This window comes from Streptopelia decaocto, assembly GCF_964273445.1.
Source record: "Streptopelia decaocto genome assembly, chromosome: 3".
NCBI classification, from domain to species: domain Eukaryota; kingdom Metazoa; phylum Chordata; class Aves; order Columbiformes; family Columbidae; genus Streptopelia; species Streptopelia decaocto.
Window position 1 is genome coordinate 38,951,972 of NC_138656.1, and position 23,284 is coordinate 38,975,255.

The 23,284-nt window shown below is 43.9% G+C and overlaps 1 protein-coding gene across 3 annotated transcripts; it reads right to left on the reverse strand.

Moving 5' to 3' along the window:
• Positions 1 to 1,324: 1,324 nt before the first annotated feature.
• ZBTB18 (zinc finger and BTB domain containing 18) lies at positions 1,325 to 9,061 on the reverse strand. Of its 3 annotated transcripts, XM_082049651.1 has the most exons (4): positions 8,666 to 9,061; positions 7,144 to 7,227; positions 4,367 to 5,054; positions 4,085 to 4,254 (listed from the first exon to the last, which is right to left on the reverse strand). In XM_082049651.1, the coding sequence occupies exons 2-4, from the start codon at positions 7,154 to 7,156 to the stop codon at positions 4,224 to 4,226; spliced, it is 732 nt and encodes a 243-aa protein (XP_081905777.1). In that variant the 5' UTR covers positions 7,157 to 7,227; positions 8,666 to 9,061; the 3' UTR covers positions 4,085 to 4,223. The 3 variants fall into 3 exon arrangements, with proteins under 3 accessions (XP_081905775.1, XP_081905776.1, XP_081905777.1); XM_082049649.1 differs by having other exon boundaries at positions 1,325 to 5,054; positions 8,666 to 9,057; XM_082049650.1 differs by lacking the exon at positions 7,144 to 7,227 and having other exon boundaries at positions 1,325 to 5,054; positions 8,666 to 9,057.
• Positions 9,062 to 23,284: the final 14,223 nt, after the last annotated feature.

A 23,284-nucleotide genomic window follows, 5' to 3' on the forward strand; every position in this document is an offset into this window, starting at 1 on the left:
CTAGTTTTATTTGGTGATCTACAATCCGTGAAAATTTTAATGTTGAAGAACAAACAGTGAATCTACCTAGAGCCACATCCAAAGCTCATCAGCAGCACGGATTTATTAGCTCTTTTTCAGTCTTGACGATACTTTGAACTGTCTTAACTACACATAATATTCTATCATATGAAAGCCTAGAGAAAAGGGCTGCTGCTAGAGAAAGAGAAAACTGTGTGGCTAAAGATGCTAACATTGACAAAAGGAAATGTTTTCAAAATATCTGTAATAGCTAAAAGAAAAAAACCCAAACCAAAACAAACACTCAGAGCAAATGATGCTTGAAAATTGTTATAGAGAATAAAACAGTTAAAAAGATCATTGTAGTTAAGTACAAATGACTGTGGATGCAGGAAGCAGAAGAGCATTAGGCACCGAGATTCACTTGAGGCACAACTTCAGGTGTTCCTAGGCAGATGATAAATGTAATGAAATGTTTCGATTAAGATTTCTTCTTTTCCCCCTTCAAATTGGTCCGTCTCTGTTCCAAACTTCTAATTTTGCTCTACTTTCCTATCACCGTTGGGCTCTGCGGTGCTGGTCTCCCTCTCAGGATAGAGCGGGCTCAGACAAGAATTCTGGGTATAACCTGCAACAAGCATCTAAACCAGGTCTTTTTCAAAGGTTTTGCTACGCTTCCTTATAGATATAATATATAGATTTTTTTTTTTTTTTGAGAAATGTTTATCCTGTAAAAGAAATCCTCAAACAGATTTAGGATTATTTTAACTTCCCTCTGTAATCCCCGCGGTTTTGATAATATTGCCGGTATTTGGACATTTTGACTGCCTGCTTGTGCTGTAATGTTGGCCAGTCAGTACACGGCCAGCACGCCAGGTAAAGTTGTTGCCTTCTGCCCTGATGTTCTGACAGGGACTGAATACAAAGGAGTGAGCCCGACAGAGCTCCTTGGGGTGAAGTTAAACCCAGAAAAAGAATTGTGTGTCTGTACAGTTATCTGCATGGTAGCAAAATTTCTGAAATTTAATAGATTGCTTCTGCAAAAGTCTTTGAGGAAGAAGAAAAATAGATTTTTTTAATCCCTCTACAGAATGATCAAGAGCTATACACACAGAAATGCTTTCAAAAGACAAGCATTTAATTTTTTTAAATGTTAAGTGAGATGTAAATACGTACGTTAGCAACAAAGTGCTCAAAAGCATACTGAAAACATATTCCGTACACAGTTAGCAATAGAAGTCTGTACAAAAGTAATAAAGTTACACATTATAAAAAATACTCCGTAACTATAATTTAAAAGAGGGAAAAAAGACAAGGGAATTGATTTCTCAGTTCATATAATTTATTGCAGTTAGCACACAGTTTAAAAATTCACCAACACACCAATAGTACAAAACTAAACAGCATTATAAGTTATTCCCCCCCTCAGGAAAATAAAACATACTATGATTGTCAAAGCTAGATGTCAGTCTAAGTTTTAGAACAAAAGAAGAATGTGAAACTAAGGAAAGGAAAAAAGCAATCACTCACGAGGACCACAAAAAAAATCCAAGAGAAAGTCCATTTTCCTCAGACACTGATTGTCTTCTCTAACTTAGGAAAAGAATGTAGTTTTAAAACCTAGAAACTATTCAAGTAACTAAAGATAACGCTCCAAGGCCATTTTCACAGCTTTTTTTTTGTTTTGTTTTAAATGCCATTACAGCCAAATTAACACACATTTGACCAAATATTTCCAAAACAGTCCAGCAATACACAATGGAGTTTTCCATTCAGTATCTTAAGCACAAAAATAGGCTATGTTTACAGTAGTTAAGGCGATCAAATTTTAAACAAAAGCAGAGGAAAAAAAAAAAAAGAAAAAAAAAAAAAGGAAAAACAGCAAACGTTTTCCATGCTACTCCCATAGACCTTATTTGTAAGTGCAAGACAGGAAAACAAACACTGTGCAAAATGCTTTTGACCTGCGTGTTGGTCATTAAAACCACACGTCAGGCTGCAGTCTCTGCTGCTTGGATACACATAGTCCTCCCCCTGCCCTCCCCCGGCCCCCCTGTCACTCAGGCCTGCCCAGGCCTTTCAGCCCGGGGCTTTTTTTTTTTTCTTTTTTTTTTTTTTTTTTTTCTTCAATCCACAGCCTCTTTTCAACGTGGGGAATAAAAAAGAAAAAAAAAAAAAAGAACAAAAAAAAAAGAGAACGACCTATTGTGGTGGAGCGGTGCAGCAGGAATCCTACCAATGCTCATCTGGGGAAATGGACGCACCTCAGCTGGGGCTGGCGCGGGGTCTGGGCAGTCCGAGGGGGCTGGGGTCAGTGAATGCACACCGCACATGCAAATCTCGAAGCCTGGTTGTAAACATTCATTATTTTTTTTGTGTTTTTTTTTTCTCCTTGTTAACGTAGCTAAATCGGCGACTCGTAGCTTAAGTTCTTCTCAACTCAAAGACAGTGGGAAAGTAAATTTAAATTAGATAAAATAAAAACAGTGCATTTCTCTTCTTCGGAACACCGGCATTTTCAACGGTGTTGTCTTTTTTTTTTTTTCCTAAGGAAATTAAATAATTTTCAACTCACTCGTTAAAAGTTATACAATGCAAACAAAGACAAAAATATACTGAAACTCATGCATTTCTGTAGCGTTAATATTTACTTTTCAAGACTCAACTAAGAGCATCAACACAACCTGCCAAGTTCTTTGATACCTCCCCCCGGCCCATGTAATCAATTACAGTATACAATAACAGTAATTCACATTTTTTAAACACACAGTTCATCACTGCTGAAGCTGCAATATCCTTTTTCATCCCAAGCAAACCTTCACGTAAGACAGAGTCCCAGTGATCCCAGTGTACTCTCAGGGTTTTTGTTTTATGTTTTTCTGTTGTGTCTTTTTTTTTTTCTTTTTGTGTTCTTTTTTGCTTTTTTTTTTCTCCAGTGGGAACTGTCAGAAATCCAGAAGTTGCCATAATAAGTTTTAAGTCAACCGCTTGTTTAAAAATAGATAATCCAGCATTTCAGAAATTTTCCATTTGGGTCTAAAAGCATTCAGGTTTCCAACAGCTAGAAAGGACTCATGCAATTATAGAAATGTAAAGGAACTGGCAAAATTGGGAGAGGATTTCTACATTCAGATTTTAAGAGGAAAAAGACTGAGAGCTTAAAAGAACGCAGTGTTTTGGGGAGAATAAAGCCATGTCCAAATTTTTTGAATTGGAGATTCCTTAGAAGTAAAGTATCCGCTGGCTTCTATTCCGAAAAAGGGGAAAAATACGCTCCGCAATTTGTTACTTTGTCGGATTACCTCTACAGTTCATTTTTATCGGAGTGCTAAATTAGTGAAATATTCATGCTGCCTTAAAGTGCAAAAACAAGCTAATAGCCAAACTTTCAGTTCAAGGAAACAAGATTGCTTTTAGACTGTACCACAACTATATAGATTTATATATATATTATTTATATATATAAAAATTTTATTTCCAAAGTTCTTGTGAGCTATCTTCTAAGGTCCAGTCTCTGACAGCAGGTAAGCTCAGTGCTTCGCTTTTGACAGACAATGAGTTCACCAACTCACAGTGAAACTTCCGAATGTGTCTGTAAAGGTCTCCGGACTGTGTGAACCTGCGCTCACACCACTTACAAGCGTGAGGCTTCTCCCGCGTGTGAACCACTGCGTGGCGGCTCAGGTTGTGGGAGTACTGGAAGCTCTTCCCACACTGGGTGCAAGTGTAGGGCTTTTCACCTGAATGAGTCCTCTCGTGACGTTTCAAGGTGTACATGCAAGAAAAAGTCTTACCACACAAGGAGCAGGTCGGGACATTGACATCGGTAGCAGGCTTGCTGCGGATCCCGTCCTGCTCTCGAAAGTGCGTGCTTAAATGGATCTGCAGGATGTGGGGGCTAGGAAAGACCTTGTTGCAGAGAGGACACATGAAAATTTGGCCAGCGGGGCTCAGAATGTTTGACACGTAAGGGAGCAGGCTGCTGTCCATGTTTCCTTCCACCTGGACTCTCTCATTCTCTGGAGTTATCATTTCATCATCGCTTGCCTTGTCCTCTCTGTCTAGCTCCCTCAAGACCGAATCTTCCCTCATCGGAGCCAGGTGGGCTGGCTCGTACTGTACCCTGTTATTAGTGCTCACACTCTCCTTCACAGTGCTATGTTCCATATCATAGTCATTAGTGCCAACATCACTCTCATCACAGGAAGCCTCTTTCTCCACCTTCACTTGAACCAGGCTGCTTCTAAGCATGTCCTGCGAAGAGAAATAAGAACTGTTCAAATTTTCAACTCCTGAAAGGCTGGACTTGACAGACAGGTCCAGCACGCAGTCAACATCTGCTGAATCCCTCACGGAGGTGACAGACCTCTGGGACAAAGACTCTGTTGAGCTGCAGGGGCTGGCTACTGTTTTTCCAGCTGCTGCTGTGTGCGTCTCTGCCTCTCCGCCAGCCTGGGGAATGCCTGCTGAGTCTGAGGGCAATCTCATCCACATGTTCCCAGGCTCAGCCGCCAAGTCCCTTTTGCTAGGCAGGATGTTCAATTTTTCATCTTCTCCGTCGTCTTCATCGCTGGGCAAGTCTCCTGGCATGTGGCTGCTGCCGTCGGAGAGGCTCTCCACTTTGTCTGAACAACTTGAGGCGTCTTCCTCCTTTTTTGTACTGTCTGCCTCCGTGGTTGCTTTCTCTTTCAGCTTCTTTTTGCAGACTTTGACAATGTCATACATGTGGAGATAACTGGCAGCTGCTAGCACGTCTTCAATGGGCAAGTCTTTGAACTGGAGCTTTCCTTCGTACATGAATTCAAGCAGGAGAGCGAAAGCTGGGGCTGTAACAATGTCGCTGTTCAGATGAACAATGTCCCTTTTGTCCAGCTGGTCCTTGTAAAAGAGGTGGAAATACATGCTGCATGAAGCCAGTACAGCTCTGTGCGCTCGGAACTGGGCATCTCCTACCAGAACAGTGCAATCACAAAGAAAACCCTGATGTCTCTGCTCACTCAGACACTGTAGCAAATGTCTACTGTGGTCAGGAAACTCCATACTGTCTTCATAACCTATAAACAATGAGATTTTTGAAAATTAAACGTAGGTCGGAATCACAAAACTTTCGAATCCAAGTTATTCCACTCTAAAAACCTTGTATTTGTATTGCCAGAATTCTGGTACCGACACCACGCAAAGATTATTTAACACGCACGTACGATGGCAACTCTTTTCCCGATCAGCCACTGAAGTTACAATTTCCTTTCAGTGGTAAATAAGCCGTTCTAATAAGCGCACAGGTACATCTGTAATTTTTTTTAAAGCATCACTGCTGTTCATAAAATCTGTTCAACAGTTTTTTTTTTTCAGGGAACTTCCTCCAGATTGCGTCCCTAGGAGGGCACACTCAAAAAATAAAAAAAATTTTTTTTTGAACACTTAAATTAAAGATCACAGAGAGGGAAGAAAAAAATATCAGATCATCTGCCTTTTTTTTTAAAGTCCAATTGTAGTAAGAGCAGATGTTCGCACATGAAGAAATGCTAATAGACCCAAATCAGAAGGTCTAACGTTCATAAAGTATAAAAATTATTTACGGATGTCAATTTATAACAACAGCAAAACCAAAGTTTTCAGAAATTCAGTTTGCATGGTTCTCTTCTTGTATATAAGTGCCATTTCAGGTTTTAAACCATCTGCATACTGTACAATAGAACATGAACATTTTTTGCCAACATGCAGAATTTACAAAAGAAAACTAACAACCAAACGCCAACGAGCACCGCTTCCCCTATGCAGAAGGACAGAAATTTCCCTCCCCTCCCACACCAGGCAGAGTTTGCAGTATCAAAGTTAAAAAAAAAAAAAAAGTCATTCAACATGAGCATGTGTGCATATGGGCATATTTAAAATCAGTAGCCTGAGTACTGTTCTTACCCAAGTATTTTTCTATTCACCTTCCTTGATGATAAAGAGAAAATAAACTTCAAAGAAGAAGAGAAGTCAAAACTCAAATAGAAAGTAAAATCTCTTAAAAGCCTGTCTTAATCTATTCTTCTGTGATTGATAGCAACGTTCTCCCAAACCATCTAAGCAGATCGTGGCTCTCTAGGCTGGAAGATATTATTGAAAAATCCTCAACCCTCGCAAACCAAGATGTGCTAAAACTTACAACACAACCCCTACTATACTCTGTAAAATACCATTGCTAGAGTAAAGCACGAAGATTTACAATACAATCACTTTAAGTGCCCCACAGCCAACATCAATCCTAATCCTTAAGAGGGCTAAAAATAAAGATTGGAGGGCAGCTCACAAGGTAGCTGTGATCAAATTAGGAGGCTGAAAGGACAGAGAGGGACGAAGAAGGAAGCTTATAAACATCTGATCCAGCTGACTGTGGCCATATGGCAGCTGCTGCCCAGATAAAGAGATTAAGAATAGAGGAGTGCGATTACAGCTGTCTGGCCAATTCAGGCAGCTCAAATCTACAAGTTCTAAATTAGTCGCAAATACAAAAACTCCTTCAAATAATTATTGTTATGCTGAAATAAAAGATTTCAAATGCTACAAGCAAGAAAGGAGGAAACCAGTCAAGCCATTCTCCCGGGTACAAAAGTTTTTAAACACATAACTGATTTTTATCTTTCAGAAGCACTACAGCTGTATGGTACTACGGTTCTCAGCTGCTAAATATTTAACCATGAAGTTTAATGAAAGACTTCCCCACAATCACATTTTAGTCAGAACAGTCCTCTTCTAAAAAAGCACACTTTTGTATATTTCACTAGCCCCCCCACCCCCCGCAAGTCATTTAAAAGATACAATACAAGAACAAAAAGCAGAATTCTCTTTAGGCTTGCCACTAAATCCATTGCAGTTTTGGTCTCAGAAATGAAGCAGAAATGAACTTGCTCTCTCCTTCTTCCACACCAAGACATTCTCGCAATATGCATTAAAGTTAATGCTAACAACGTGCCTAAGAACTGATACTCTCCAACTGTAACCCAAGCCTTTTGACTAAGTCCACTTATCTAATACTCAATTTCATATATTACCTCTAAACTTGGTTAGAAAAGTAATGTGATTTTTTTTTCTGAAATTCAATAAACAACACACCAAAACAGAAATATGCTGTATCTAATCTATTGCTACTCCTACCTTTAGTACACATAAACCTGATTAAGTCCTTTCCTCTGAGTCTTGCTGGCTCCAGGTCTGTTAGATCGGTGGAAAAAAAGCAGACTAGGAGAGACAGATGCAAAGTGGAGATGATGTTAGAGAGGAATGAGATACCTTCTCCACACACAGATCTGCACACACTAACTCCCTGTCTGTGTGTTAGAATAAAAGGCTGAGGGATGGCAGGCTGTCAGCTGCTCTGACATCATGTTCAGATGGAAATGCTACCTCCAGCTGTGCTCCTTTTAATGCCATATGCTACTCCTCTACACTCCTGCCACCAGCTTTTTCTTAGGAGAACTTTTCTCTTCTGTTAGTATAAACAAAATACTTCAAAGTCTCTTTTTTTTTTTTTTCCCAAACTTTCTAACGGGGAGGAAAAAAAAAATCCTAAACATATGGGGCTCTACTGTATCTGCAGCATAGCAACACTTCTGCCTTAAGTTAGAGGACCACTTTATATACTGACAGCATACCCCAGCCACGGGGTTATCCGAGAAATCCATCCACACCAACTCGCTTTTACTGAGCTCAGAGGTTCAGTTCGAAGAATAAATTACCCAAACCTATTTGCTCAACTCACAGCTCCTCACTTCGCCGTCCGTCCTTTCAGTTTCAACGCTCAGACAACACAAGTGATCTCGAGCACTCAAACTCCAGCTCATCTACACAGCAAAGCCGCTAACCGGGCCGGGGCACTATTTCAAGCGCTCAGCTTTACTCATAAATCGCTTTTCCCCTGCGGGGGTTCGGCCTGTCATTTATTTGACTGCTGTGGCACCGGGCTCCGGCCCCGCAGCCCCACCGCCACCCCCCCACCCCGCCAGACGCTCGGCAGGGACCGGAGCGGGAGTCGGCGCGGCCGAGCGCGGTGCCACTCGCACCGCCGGGAGATCGGCCCCGCCGGCCTCCCTCCGGCCCCGCCGCTGACACTCACGCCGCACTCGCGTCTACCAAGTTGTAGCGGTTGGGCGGTTCACCTGCCCGCTGCCGGGCGGGGGCCGAGCCCGCCTCCGCCGCCGAGCCGGGCCGGGAGGGGACGCGCGGCGCTCCGGGCCGGCGGCGCGCAGCAAGTTCCCGGCGGGCCCGGCCCCCCCATCCCCGCCGGGCGGCGGCAACTTTTCACCGGGGCCGCCCCCCCCTGCCCTGACACCCTGGGCCAGGCCGGGCGCCCCCCGCCGCGCGGGGGCCTGGTACTCTCGCCGGACAGCGCCACCCCCGCCCGGGGCCGTGGCCGGGCGCGCCGGCAGCCGCCCCGCGGGAAAGGAAGCAGCTGCCCGGCGCGCAGGAAAAGCCGCCCCCGGGTCACGGCGGCAACAAAAGAAAAGTAACCGGGAGCGGCGCCGGGGCGGCCGGTGCCCCCGCCCGGGGACGGCTGCCCCCGCCCCCCGGCCCGGCTGCGCCCACCCCCCACCGGACCCGCCGCCAACTCCGCCCGCCCCGCGGGGCCGCACCGGCCCCGGCCCGGCGGGTGTGTGGGGATGGGGGCAGCGGGACTCACACTCCGCGGCGGCCCGAAGTCCCCGCGCTCCCGCCGCCGCCCGCCGGCTCCTCTTCGCTCACTTGCCGCTCCGGGATCGCGTCTCGTTCCCCTCCCGCCCTCCCCCCGCCCGCCCCCCGCGCCCGCTGGCCGCCGCCCCCCGGCCTCCCCCCTGCCGGCAGCTGAGGAGCGAGCGGGGCAGCCGGCGGAGCGAAGCGGGCCCCGCGCTCAGCGGCTCCCCATGGCACCGACGGCCGGAGACGGCGCGGAGCCCGGGGCCGGGCGGCCGGGCGCGGGGGAGGGGCGGGGGCCGGGGGGAAGGCGGGCGGGCGGGGGCGCCGGGCGCACGCAGCACGGGCGCACGCACGGCGGCGGCGGCACAGCCGGGCCCGGGCTGCGGCAGACAGATGTTCGCCCCCTCCCCGCTCCCCACTTCGGACTCCGCTCCCTGACTGACAGCCCGGCCCGCCCGCACCGCTGCCGCCGCCAACCGGCGCGGCGGTCCGCCAATGAGTGACGGGCCGCGGCGGACGCTGAGTGGGGGAGAGCGGCCCGGGAAGGCCGGCGGCGCCACCAATTGTGAAGCGCGGCGAGGCAGGGGGCGTGACCCGGCGAAAAGCCGAGGCGGAAGGGGGCGGGGCCCCGCCGAGCCCGGGGAGGGGGCGGGGCCGAGGGTGGGGCGACGGCGGCGGGGGCGGGGCCGGAGGCGGAGCTTTGTTTTTGAGGGCGCGCGCGGGCCGCGGCCCCGCGCCTGTTGCTGGGGTGGGCGGTGCGGTGCGGTGCGGTGCGGTGCGGTGCGGTGCGGTGCGGTGCGGTGCGGTGCGGTGCGGTGCGGTGCGGTGCGGTGCGGTGCGGTGCGGTGCGGTGCGGTGCGGTGCATGGCGGGACGGCGGCGGGTAACGGGGCGGCAGGTGCGTCTGGGGCCGGGCCTGGTCGTGTCCCGGGGCGATGGGATGGGCTGCCCAGCCCGACCCGACCCGACCCGGTGCTCGTTGGCAAGTCCCTGCACCCTCGTCTTGCCACGCAGGTGCTGGGGCCACCTGTGCCGCGCTGGTGAGTTGGTGTGTACGTGTGCCCGGCCTGGCTGGGGAGGCCTCGGCGGCTGCCGGTGCTGGCTGGGATGGTGTGCATTCCTTTTGGACGTCGCCCAGCCCCATCCTCGCCCCCATCCTCACCTGCTTCCCTAAAGAGTTTGCCTATGGTGGCATCTCTGGCAGCAGGCAGGCCCACGGCCTGGGCGTCGCTTGCTGTGCTGTCTCTGGGCTGCTCAGGACAGAGAGAGTGATGGAAGTTGCTGAGACCATGCAGCTGTTATGAGCCAAGAACGTTATTAGCTTGTAAGTGCTGTGTTATTGTCTTGAGACCCAAGACTCATCATCACCTGCCCCTATTAAGAAGAACCAGCAATCGACTAAGATAAGGAAACCTTTTTAAAAATTTACTGAGGGATCTGTATCTAAGAGGAACACAAGTTGCCGATGCCTGATAAATTTGCAGAAGTTGATGACAAAAACATCTGGATTAACAGATAAACCATGAGGATCATGATGGATGCTGCTTCTGCAAGACTTAAAAAAATATGGTTGCTTTGCTGTACCACATTTATGATTGGGTAATTAGAAAAATGCATTAGTAGGTTGTTAGGTGATTTGCATCATACACTTGTATAAAACCTCTAAAGAAAAATCCCTGGAATGTGCCCAGTTTGGCTGGGTTGCCTCATGCATATTAATAAATATTTACCTTCGTAATTCCAGTTTGTGTCCTATCCTTTCTCCTAGGTCAGCACAGGCCAGTTGTGAATTTGTAGCAAGTGCAATGGGAGTATGCTTCGGGTCCTCTCTCTTTGAATTCACTGCCCTGCCCTGAGCTAGAGTTTCCACCTCTAGCACCATGTTTCTGTGCTTCCTGCTGATGCAGGGCAGGTTAAGAGGGGCAGTGCCAGCAGGCTGGTGTCATTTGGGATGTGCATGTGCCCAGGGCAGCAGTGGGAAGGATGATGCCTGAGGGGAAAATTGCTCTCCAGACCTCGCAGTGGTTTGAGGTCAGTGTCTTTGGAGAATACCACAGCTTAACGGTGGGTTAGGGTAGGGCAGTGGAGGCCAGGTTTGGATAGCTAAAGTCTTGCTTAGGAAAAGACTAATCCAAGGAGTTGGCTGTTTCTCCATCTCCCCTTCAGTTGCAGGTAAGCAATTAAGATGGGGAAGTATTTTGAAGAAAACAAAGAGACTAAGAGTTAAAAGAAAAAAGAGCTCAGTTGTGTATTAATAACCGAAACTGATTGAGTAGATATAAAAGCTGAAGGCATGTACTTAGTCTCCTTCAGTAATGTGAAACCATTACAAAGAAACATAGTGAATTCTAGCTGTGCCTAATTTATTTGACAGCACTGCTACGTATATCACACAGCAGCTAGCATCCAGGTGTCCGTATGCTTCAAGTGTTACATGCATATATATATAAAAATATATGTACATGTACAAACCCCCCCACTTTTTTCTCTATCCTTTTGTGAACTGATTGCTCATGCAGACTTGGTGTGGGATTTTTTAATTATAAACCTCATAGTGTTTCAGTCCTTAGGTACTGACACAGTTCCATCTTTATAGTTTTTTATTCTTTTTTGGCATAATGTTCTATATTCCATTATAGCTGGAACTCGATGGGGTTTTGTCCTTGTCTTCAAGATACAGCAGCTAAGATGCTTCATGTGTCCTGACTGTCTTCTCAGTGCTAATAATCACTTCATGTGAGAAAAATCAGTACTCTATTCCCTGTTGCCTATCGTTTCCTGAACAACTTTCCTGTGACTAATGCACTACTTTCTCTTTCAATTGCAAAAATGAAATGTTGAAAATATTTAATAGGAAATACTGTTGAAAATAGTTCTAAAGTTTTATTGTTGTTGTTTTTAATCTAAAACATACAAGTAACTTATGCAGTTATATATATTCGAACTGTCATTGAACATATCTGAAATGATCACATTAACTATGTAGTCCTAGATCTCTAAGCTGCATCCTGCCTCACGCTTCCTAGTATAAGCCGTCTCACCAACTGCTCGAGGTCGGTTGGTAAGACCTCGGTTTGTGAATACTTATACAAGTGCAGCTTTACCGAGGGAGGTGGTTTAGTCATTCTCACAATACAAAACTCTGCGAAAAACGAGGCTGCTTAATGTAGAAAAATCAAATAATATATTTGCTAAAGATGACATTTAGCAAATGGACTTTCTCAGGTCCTTACAGACTCTTACAGGACACAGGATTTAAAAATAACCTTAAAATAAAATTTCATGGGACATTACAGTTTACACTTTCTGTTCACTTATTTCCTCCTCATACTTGTGAACTTACCTCCTTATGTTTTAAGATGAGAAAAATCTTACCGCCCCTCACCTAGTATTTACAGTGCTGACTCCTAATTAAGTCAGGTTGTATTTTCTTTTCCATTCTATCATTTGACTATATGACCTTGGGCAAATCACTTTGTCCTTTTTGCCTCTTCAGACTGGTTTGCCCTTGGGGCTACAAGTTATTTCTTCAGTTCTGTTTAAGAGAATGATCTGCAATTACTGTTTATACAGTTTTTTTACTATTTTTAAATAGAAGATGGGAGTGAAAAAAAAAAAGGGCGTGTAGGTAACACTTTAAGATTAAAAATCTTTTTGGCAGTGAGTCAAACTTCATTGATTTAAAGCTGGAACTGTTGACATTTGTCTGTGATTTTTGTGTGTGAAAGGAACTCTGTTTTTTTTTAAAGAGTACTTAGAGAGGTTTAAAGACTGGGCAATATTTTAAATATAGGAACAAAATTATAGAAAAGTGAATTAAGAAAAAGTCCTACACAGGGAAAACTCACAAATGCCCTATAGTCCAGTTGATCCTCTATTAGAAAAAATAATATAAGACAGGCATTGCATTGGAAGAGATGGTGAAGCCTTGTTGTAAAGGGACATAAACATCTGGCAATACACCTGGTCCCTACACATATTTATAAATCACTTCAGGCATCCCAAGGCACTGTAGAGAACAGACACGAAAATTGAACCAAGAACACTCATAAGCCAAAGAAAATAAAAATGTTCTTGATATAGGATGAAAAGAAATGAATCTCATTTACTGCACAAACACAGTTTGGAAAGGCATGATGCAATTTTGCACTTCTTGCACCTTTGCACCTGCTGACTTTCATTTATATCCTCCAGGCAACAAGCAAGCCTGAAGGCCTTTGGCTTGCACCCAACGCTGACGTTGCAGTGTGGTGCTGCAGGAGCACCCGCTGCTCTGGTAGAGCCGCCCCGCTCGCCTCTGGTCTGAGAACGTCGAGGTTTCCTGGCACCTCCTCTGAAACATTGTGTGTGGTGAATCTCCCTGTATTGTTTGTGGCTGCTCGAGATTGATTAGTATGGAGCGAGCTGCCTTGCAGATGCCAGCTTTGCCTGCGAGCCTCAAAATGTGGTTGTTGCATTTGTTCCTGGAGCTTGAATGATGCTATATGCTCTCGGGAACTGTTCTTGAGGACAGCCGAGCAGAAGAACCTGAGCTGACGAAGGTCAAAGGTGCCTGTGTGATGGGTCCAGAGCCACAACACAGCTATACTATGGAACCAGCTGCAAATTTAGCCTTTAATACTTCTTTCTCATACCTGCTGTAACACAGTTTTCTATATTTTCTTCAAATTGTAGAGCAGTGCTGTGCTAATTACCATATATGCCATCTATTTTGTTCTTCATGGAAAAAAAAAAAAAAAAGAAGTCGACAGTGAAAACTGCTCATCTGTAGTCAAATATCCCAGGTTTATGCTCTACAGGTTATTTTGGACCAGATACCATCACCCATGTACATTACTACTGTTTTAATTGACAGGACAATGGAAAATGGGTACTCTCTTGGTAAAATGAAACTCTCCCAGAATGCTTTGACTAATATGACTGGGGGTACAGCAGCAAGTATCTCCAGGGTTATGTATGCTAGAGAAGTGAAAATTAGGACTTCTGATCATGGAACTCTTGATTTTTTTTTTTTTTTCCATTGTAGCAAAACTTAATTAATGGCAGTCTGGTTTTCAGAAAAATTAGAAGTTAAGTAGTTTCTGCAGCTGCCATCACACTTGAGGTTCAGCTGATGTCACCATGGAACTGAGTTTTCTCTCTGGGGAGCCAGTGCTGGGGAAGTGCCAAGATCATATAATACAGCCTTTGCACGAATTGGCTAAATGTGCATCTTATTGTGCCAGAGTCTGACTGGATCAGTAATTCTTATCAGTCCTAGCTCTGCTGGGTAAGCCCCCAGGATGTTCTCAGCTAAAAGCTTTTCTTAGCATGTGGGCCAAAAATCCTCTCAAATACTATCACACAAAGGAGAAGGAGGACCGTGCACCAAAGTTTATCACCGAGGTGGCTGCAAGCATTCATGCCACAAGCTGAGGACAGGCACCACTGATGCACTTTCTTTAGGTCCAGCTGTCCTTTTCTGAGGCATAGATTTGTCTAGCTTTAAGTTACAGCTTCTGCTTCACACGGGGATGGTTACCAAGATCCATGGCTTTTTTGGGATGTCCCAAAACAATTTCAAGGCTCTGTGTAAAAATTTGATGGGTGGAGATGTGAACTCGAATTCAGTTGGATTGGTTTGTTGAGCATCGCTGATATGCACACCATCACTGGAACCAGAATAGATTTTTTTTTTCTCTCAGAAGACAGACAGCTTGCTTTGGATACAAAGGAACTGACTTCAAATTTCTAGCCTGGGAACACCTGGCTGCTGGAGTCCAGTCTCCCATAAACCTGTCCAACCACAAATAGATGCTTAGTCCAGGACAGACCCATGCCATGTGCCACTGCATGCTCATGAGAACACATAAGTATTTTCCCAAACATTTATAACAAATGCAAAACCTGGAGTTCAAAAAGGCAAGAGGCACTAATCATGATACCCCGGAAGGAAGAAGATGGGAGTGGTTGTTAATTTGTGCCCCTGCAGCAGCAGGGGTGCACTGGGTGGGGCTGCTCAGGAGACATCCAGATATCTTCTTTCCACAAAACCTTCTGTGGTTCCTGCTGAGGTCACATAGGTGTGACTGGATATTGTAGTCGGAGTAATTCTGTGGAAGCCTGAAGGTGTGAAGGCTTTTCAACTAGTACAGCATCCAACAACAAGTTCTGGAGGATTGCTTTGTTCACAAGTTAATATATAAAATGCCAACTTAGTTTTACAAAATCATTTGCTTAATTTTTCTCTCTTTATATACTGTGTGTGGGTGTATGCATCTGTGTGCATTTGAGGGGCGCCCCTTCTACAAGGACATGCTGTAGAAACAAAATAAGTAATAGCCACCATACTATTATTTCACTATATGTAAAGCAGACCTGAAAAATACAATATTTAACCAAAACCCAATTAAATTGTCTTATGCTTTTTCTGTAATTTCTTTCCTATCATTACAGATTACAAAGACATTTATGCCTAAACAGAAGCTGTCTTCTTCCAATCAGCCTGCTCTTTCTGCTCCATTCATTCACTAAATCATTTAATCACCCAAGGCCATATGTTACCATCTTGTGTAAAACGGGTGGAAGAGAAAAAAAAAATATGCAAAAATCTCTGCACAAGAGTGGGTGTCAGCATCCAGCATAGCTCCCACTAGGAAGCACAAAATATAAAATGTTATCACCAGTGAATGTGACTACGAAAATAAACTGAGACAGACAAAAGAAAGAGACAAGACATTGCAAAGGTGAAGGAGACAATCTTTGAATCTTGGTTCTGGGTGGAAAAATATTGACTAAATGTTACCTGTTAGTCCATGTGCTCATATCCTTGATATTCTGCCATTAATATAGTTGCTGTGCTTTGCTGTAATTATCTGGTAAGCACATTAACTCAGGCTTACAGTCCTCTTCCTTACACTGCATGAATTAACACACTGTCCCTGACTTGATTCCCTCTTGGTTCTTCTTTTTCTCTCTCTCCTTGTACTGATGCACATTTTGTCCCAGGTATTTCTGTGTGGAGTCATATGCTTTTACCACTCGGCTTCAGCTGCTGTTCCCTGTCATGATTACTTCATATGGCTTTCTCTCTTGGCACGTTTGGTAGGTGACAGACCCTTTGGGAAGCACAAGGCTCAGAGCAAATCGTGGGCTGTGTGCTCCCATCAGGAAATGAGGAGGCTTGAAGGAAGTTCGAGGTGGAAAATCTATTATTTTTAAAGCAAGGGGACTTTCCAATTTTATGAAAGGACCTGTAATCCACCCTTTCTTCATACCTTCAGGAAGCTATTGTCTGTTTCCTTGCCAGGAGATTGTGACAGTGCTGCAGTTGGAGATGGGAGAGCAGGTGACCGAAGGTCTCCACCAAGAAGCCACTGCTGCTCTCCCCTTGCAGAGGCTCCCAGGGCAGGGACATAACACCACAAACTGCAAAAAACCTCCTCCTCTAAAACTGCATGTGCTGGTTTATCCTAAGACTATGAAAGCATAAAAGATTATATTTTCATTTGCATGGTTTCTGGTTTTTATTTGGCAGCTACAATAACAACAGGCTACAGTGAGCCCATAAAACAAAGTGAGAACAGCAGCTCATTTTTGTGGCAAAATGTAATGGCTATGGCTAAAGGGCTTACATAATTCATCTTAAACCCTTATGCCTCTATTTATTGATGTTTAAATGAAAATTAAACTCTTAGAGCCATAAGGAGGCTTCTGGTATCTGAAACGAGATTTCAATGCCGATATTTTTATCCGGCACTACCAGCTGAAAGCTCCTGTCGGGAAGCATTTCACTGGGAAGCACCGCAGCTGGGCAGGGCTGGGTCTCCCCTCCCCTACCTGCTGCTCAAGTTATCACCAAAAACCTTGGACACCCCTAAATGGTAGGGAGACCAACTGGCCATACCGGGAAGTCTGACCTGAGAGGTTGCAACCATAAGCTGTGTTTCTGTGATGTGAGGATGGTCACTGAGGTGACTGGCAAGGGAATATTTACCACTTTGGCAAAATGAAAAGGTGAAGTAAAACTGAAGCATCTGGTTTCCTCGAAGGCAGCTTATGGTAAGAACAGCATTTCTGTGATTACTCTTCCTAATACACGAGAAGACAAAAGATTCAGCTAACCATACTGTTAGGGTAGAGAGAGGATTTTTATTTCCCAGAGGCTTTTAGAAGGTTATTTTGTTTGTTTCTTGCATTTTTCTGTGATGTATCATTTTTTCCCCCTCTCTATTCTCCAGAAGATAGAGCAGACTCAGGAAGTGAATTGCTGCTTGGGGAAGTGTCCTGCCTCCAAGCTGACTTATATAGTAGGACATATGGCATAAGTTATATTTGGACAGATGTGAACAAGTAGTCAGTGGATTTGATAAGATTCTTTATTTAAACTAACTTGCACAGTGTCACTGTTCTACCATCTTTCTCTCCTTCCTCAATCTGATCTTTTGCTAGTTTCAAGAATTTAAAATATGTATTGCATCTAACTAGTCTGCAAAGCTTTTAATGCATTTAAGAGCATTCAGTCATGACAACAATATCTGATTTTCTCCACGTTATGATTGGCAAATATCTGCTTTTGGTGATAAAGCAGGCACAGATGATAAATTGTATGCATTGCAAACCCCAAATGATTAACCAATTTGAGACGGCCAAGCTCAATGTGAGTCATTTTCATTGATTTGTTTAATTTGGCCCCTGATGCTTCTTTTTCACTGGTGTGGAGTTGAGGCACAAAGTAGTTTTGTACCTCCCATGGGTAGCACAGAAATATTTTTTTTTAAAATGTACGATTGAATGAATTTCAAGAGATCACTTAGTTCATCTCCCTGCCTGGATTGCTGTCAGGATCATCTGTATCTGGGCTGTTTCTGAGAAATGCTGGTCTGTCCTGTTCTCAGAAATCTCCAGTGAAGGGCACCCCACTGTCCACCCAGGCAATCCTGGGTGTACTCTTGCAAGTATTGTTGTAAGAAGCTTGTCACTTCTTGTCCTATCTGGAGTGTCCAGACAGAAGAGTTTATTTCTTCCACACCCTAGTAGCTTGTGTCCTGGAAGTCAGCCATCATACCTTGTCCAGCCTTGTCTTCTTTAATTTAAACAGCCCTACGTGTTGCTTGCAGGACATGTTTCTCACGTTTTGTTTCATTGTTTTCATCTTCTAGTTGGCCATTCCCTGACTGTGCACCCTCCACTTTCACCATTTATTATTCCCACTGAAGCAGAAAATTTCGCTTTCAACCTACCTGACATGCACACAGATTTTTGGGTTATTTTCCAATCTACCAGAACCATTTTGAATTATAATCTTTCCTCCAGTGTGCTTACAGCTCATTCCAAGCTGATGCCATCTGCAAATTTAAGAATTGTACTTTTAATCTGTGTGTATGTATCATGAATGAAAAAAAATGAGTTGTGTCAAATTGAGGACAGCAATCTGGCGAACTGGACCCAATATAGCCCTTCAGTTTGACAGTGAATTTTTTGTAAAGATCCTTTGCATATGGCTTTTCAGCCAGCCCTGCCACCACTGGTTAGTTTTGGCTTAACCATGTTCCCTGGTTTGGTCACAAGAGCATCAGGCAGGGCAAGGTAAACAGCCTGGCTGAAGGCAAGACATAGTATCCATTGCCTCTCCTTCTCTCAAGGCTTCTTAACCTGTCTCAGAATTGGATTTGTTTAACATGCTTAATTTGTGAAAACTTAGTGTGGCCCGATGCTCACATCCTTCTAGGTGGTTTTAAAATGTTTGATTATTTATTCCTGTATTTTTCTGGGAAATTTAATTTGATAGCTAGCCTGTAATTCTCTTTTCATCCTCTTTGAAGGATAAAATACTTCCCTCGTACTCCATGAGTTCTCAAAAGTGACTGCTACTTATCAGGATATCCAACCAGCCTTTTACTATCCAGATGCCGAAGGATAAGTACAATACAGGTTAGGAAGTAATGAGCACCTTATCAATGACTTAACAGAAACTGTTTGGTGGTGCAAAGGAAGGGTCATGGTGCAGGCTTTCATCCCAGCACACTGCTTTCTCACCAGCCTCAGTGGAGCCCACTCCCTCTTGTTAGCTCCTAAACCACATCTCCACAAAATTAATGCATGTTATAACTCTCAGAAGATAGCGTGGGTGAAAAAATAAACTCCTCAAGGCTTGAAAATAGATGTAAGTGGATATTTGGCATAAAGCTAACAAAAAGAAAAGCCATGAAAATGTATTAACTGCCACAAAGATGAGTCTTAACTGCCAGTGGTGGTTCAGCATGCAGGTCGATAGCGTGGCCTAATGCTCACCTTTTTGGTACAGACATTTGCTGCATAAGCATATGTGCCATTTTCATTTCCAGCCCCACTTTTTAATGGTTAAAAGCTAATTAAAACATACAGTGGCATTTTGAATCAATATAGCGTATGGACTGCTGCAAATTCTCTCATCAGGCATGTTGCCCTCAGGAAGCAACATTAACTTCAACAGCAAAATAGGGCTGTGAGCTCATTAATCATCACACTCAGAGAGAGTCTGGGTGGCAGTGGCAGCAGCTCTGCATGTGTCTGGTGGTGAAGATCGGATACAATGGTTAGATATGTGAAGTGTTGCACAAACATTAACTATTGCAGCCAACTGTCTTTGCAATTGGCATTTATTATCTCAGCTCTTCAAATTAAAAAGCAGAGATGGACCGTGAGGTGGATTTTTTTCAGGCAGTAAATAGGTGTCAGGCTGCTATAAGAACTCAGCATCCTGGCTTCCTAACTCTGAAGTCCCCTTATTTCCTTCTAAAAAAGAAAGAAAATGCCCAAAACAACACCCCCAACCCACCTGGGAATATATGAGGAAGAAAAAAAGGTAAAAGAGGGAGAAAAAGGTAAGGGAGGGAGGTAGAAAGAAGAGTTGAAGAGAAGAAAAAGGAGAATTAGTGTCAGAGGTAAAGCTAAGGTTATAAGAAATTAGGCAGTAAAGGGAAGGAAATTGTTTAATGTATATAAACATAGTCTTCAGTGCTTATGAGAAACCCTGAGAGCATTTAGTGTTTTCTGAGCTCTCTGCTTTGGTACAAGGTGCTCACTGAAAGTGCAAACATATGCCCTGGCAGCCCCTATCCCCTTCCTCCTCAGTCACATCAACTTTGGTTCAGAGAGAGGGCTCGCCAGAACAAAGCAGAAAAGGCTCCTCACAAACTCCTCTCTCCTAATCTTGCTCGTCGCCCGATTTAGCTCTGAAGCAAAGGTTCACAGACCCTCTTTTGGACTAAAACCTCCTAAGCAGTGGCAGTTTTGCTGTCCTTGCTGCAGCCAGGAGCCATTCTTACCCTTTGTGTGGGATCTGACGAGCAAACTCCAAGACATACAGCTGACACTTGTACTGTGACTCTGTGATTGATTTGTACCTGATTTTCCTGGGACATATTAAGGAGCAGAAAGAAAACCTGAATGCTGTCTCTCAGCTTTTTATAGGATTCAGATGCATGAGTTCCAGTACAGACTCTTTTCATTGGGACTTTGTGTTTAGAATTCAAATTCTTCTTTCCATCAAGTCTTTGTTAAGCTTTAGAACTTTTAGCTGTGCATGTATGCTATATAAGAAGCTTGAGTCACCTCCTGAATCTGTCCGAATGGAGGGTGAACAGTCAAGTTGAGGCCATAGTGCTGCTTTTTGTCTTCCTCCAGCACTCACTTTCTCCACTCCATCTGGCCACTCTCCAGTCCTGCGAGGAGAGCACTTGGAGGCATGTGCTGGCCCTTGCTGCATGTGCTCACTGGTACACGTAGCTTCTTCTGGGAGCATGAGGGGGTGATTTTGGACCCATCTTAATAAAATCAGGAGACAGCATGCAGAAACGTTAGTGACTGATGAGGACTGAATGAGTGCCAGGAAAGAGAGATGCTTCCCATGAGAACAAAGTGCTATGGGAGCACAGGCTGCACATGTATGACACCCCTGCTCCTCACGGGGTAGGGGCTGAACTCCCCTCCAGTTGTCCAGGAGGAAATATCTGCATAGTCTCCACCATGGTGCAACTTCTACTCACCATCTGCCAGCATCATATAATTTATGTGCTCCTTCTTCTCTGTTTAGATCCATTGGTCCTGCTTTCCAGCACAGCAGAGTTGATTTTTATGTCAGGCAGCAGGTTTTGTATCTCCTACTTTTCACCTCTAAGACCCCCTGCCAGGTTTCACCTCCTTGAGGTGCTAGGGCGCTTGTTTTTGTACTCTCCTTTTAAGCAATTTCTGAACAGAAGACGGAAGAAAGGTCTAGGGGGAGATGTAGATGCAGAATGAGGAGAGGTGGATGCCTGCAGGACCTTGTGCCGTGAATCAAAGGCACCTGATCTCAGACTCTTTCAACAGGTTTTTTGGCTCTTGGCTGGGGCCAGGTACGACCTGAAGGCAGCTGCTCAAAGAGGTCCACCCTGCAACGAGGAAGCTTCAATATTAACCCTAAATTAAACTGAGCCCGTGTGCACAGGGCTTTTCAGGCAGAAGAAGAAAATAAGATAATGTAACATAAGAGGGCACAGGAGAAGGATTTTGCTCTGTAATGGCAAATTACCCACTCAAAAATAACATAAAGAAGGGAGGAAAAATTAACGAATAAACTCTGCACATTATTTTAAATCACAGAAGTGTCAAAAATGGTAATGCCTATATCAAGGCTGCCCTAATGTAGCTCTAATTTGCATGCCATTGGCATTGATTTGACGTGAATATTTACTCTCCTATTCAATTAAGAAAATCCATAACTGCCACCATATTTTAATGTTAATGTATTTTTACACAGCTCTCTGTTTACCTTATTTTCTCTTCTATAACATTAACACTTTTTTTTTTTTGTTAAAAAATGTGTGAAAGATTAATTTGTAGAATGACGGGATATGTGGGTGTGTAGCACAAGCCAGATGGAAGGGGTGTAACATGACAGTTTTCTTCTGTGGCTTCGTTTTGTTTTTATTGTTGCAAGCGAGCAAAGTATAACTAAAATTACCATTTCTTCTCTGGGCAAAAAGAACTAAGCGGTGAGTTCCTCTTTTACTCCCCATGGCTCTCTGTGCTCACCATGCAGCTGCAACCCACTTCAGCATAGCTGACAGGTTGATAAACATGTGTCTAAAACTTCAGCTTATATGTTTGAAGATCACTGTTATTTATCTATGTGGGGCTCCATAAATCTGTATCACGGAATAGATTTGAATGCAGATTTGTTAATAAACAAGAGCAATTTGGTGAGACTTATTAGTCTTTTGGCTGATAAGGGCGAAAGGAGCCACTAATACTGAAAAAAGAAAGAAGAGGGAAAAAAACCCATCCAAGACAAAGCCTTTTTAATCTACAAAACTATCCATTCAAGAAATCTTTTTAATTGTTGAAAGAGGGCTGTTCCAAGGCCAAATTCTAATTTACACATAAGTATTGTAGGAGTCTGGTATAGTAAATGTCCTTATTGAAGAATAAAGCAATTAGCACAGTAACTCGCTGTCATCTGGCACGTAAAGGCATTCCAAGAAAAAGTTAAGTGTTGAGGAGAGGAGAGAAATTCAGGACAGCATGTGGGAGAGGAATATGGAGGCTCCTTTTTATGCCACTCAGGAGAAAAGGAGGGGAGAGAAAACCCACTGCAAACTTAATCTGTTCCCTTACCTCATCACAAATTGACCCAAGTTTCTTCCCTCAAGGGAAGGGGAAAAAAAAAACCCTATCTAAGTTCTTACTTAGAGGCTAAGATCCTGAAACCATGATACCGTGAGCAATAGCTGTACATTTTGCACCCTTGTACACAAGTGCTTATTCTGTGTTGTGAATGTGCCCATGTGCCTGTGACCATGCACAAGCTTCATGAGCTTCATCTGATCCTTGAGTCTTCTGTGTCAGTGCTACCCATTCTCCTATCTGTGGGAAGATATCCCATAAAAATGGTTACCCCTTTTTTTCACAATACATCCACATACATCTCTTGGCTATGTTTTAATGCCCAGCAAGAATACCTCCTGCCACACACGGGATCTTTAAACAGGGATGCAGGACTTTCTTCTGTCTATAGACACACATAAAAATGCTATTAAAAGTTTGTGCATCAGGAGATATTTTTATTTGCCATTTCAGCCACTTTCAGTATGGGGGCATGTGTGTGTGTACTAGCAGAAGTGTCTATTTTACTCCATTATCTTGGCTGAAAGAAGAGACTTTGTGCAAGTCTCAAATAAACAAACAAATTGTTTTGGTTTAACACTCAGCTCAGGAAGTTTCAATCCAGAGAGGAAAATTCTGAAAAGCTAAAAGCTAATGGAAGTGGAAATTTTAAGTCAAATAACAACTTTAGCAATAACTTCATTTTGGTTTATTTTTGCTGTTAAAATAATCGGTTCCCATCACACATGTGTCCTGCCTCCAGCACTCAATTCTTTGGAGAGACTATAGTTTGGTTCCTCTTTAAAGGGGAATGAGTACTATCTGGTGGACCATAAGTTTAAAAACTGGCCTTTGTCAACACAATTTATGTCAGTCATTGGTGCATATTTGTCTGTCTTTATATGGATAAGTAGGTTTTAGTTTCCCTCTAATAATACAAACAAAAAGAACCAAGTTTTTCCTCCTTAAAAAATCCCACAAAGACCCAAGTTTTCATTGTTAAAAACTCATTGCCAGTACCA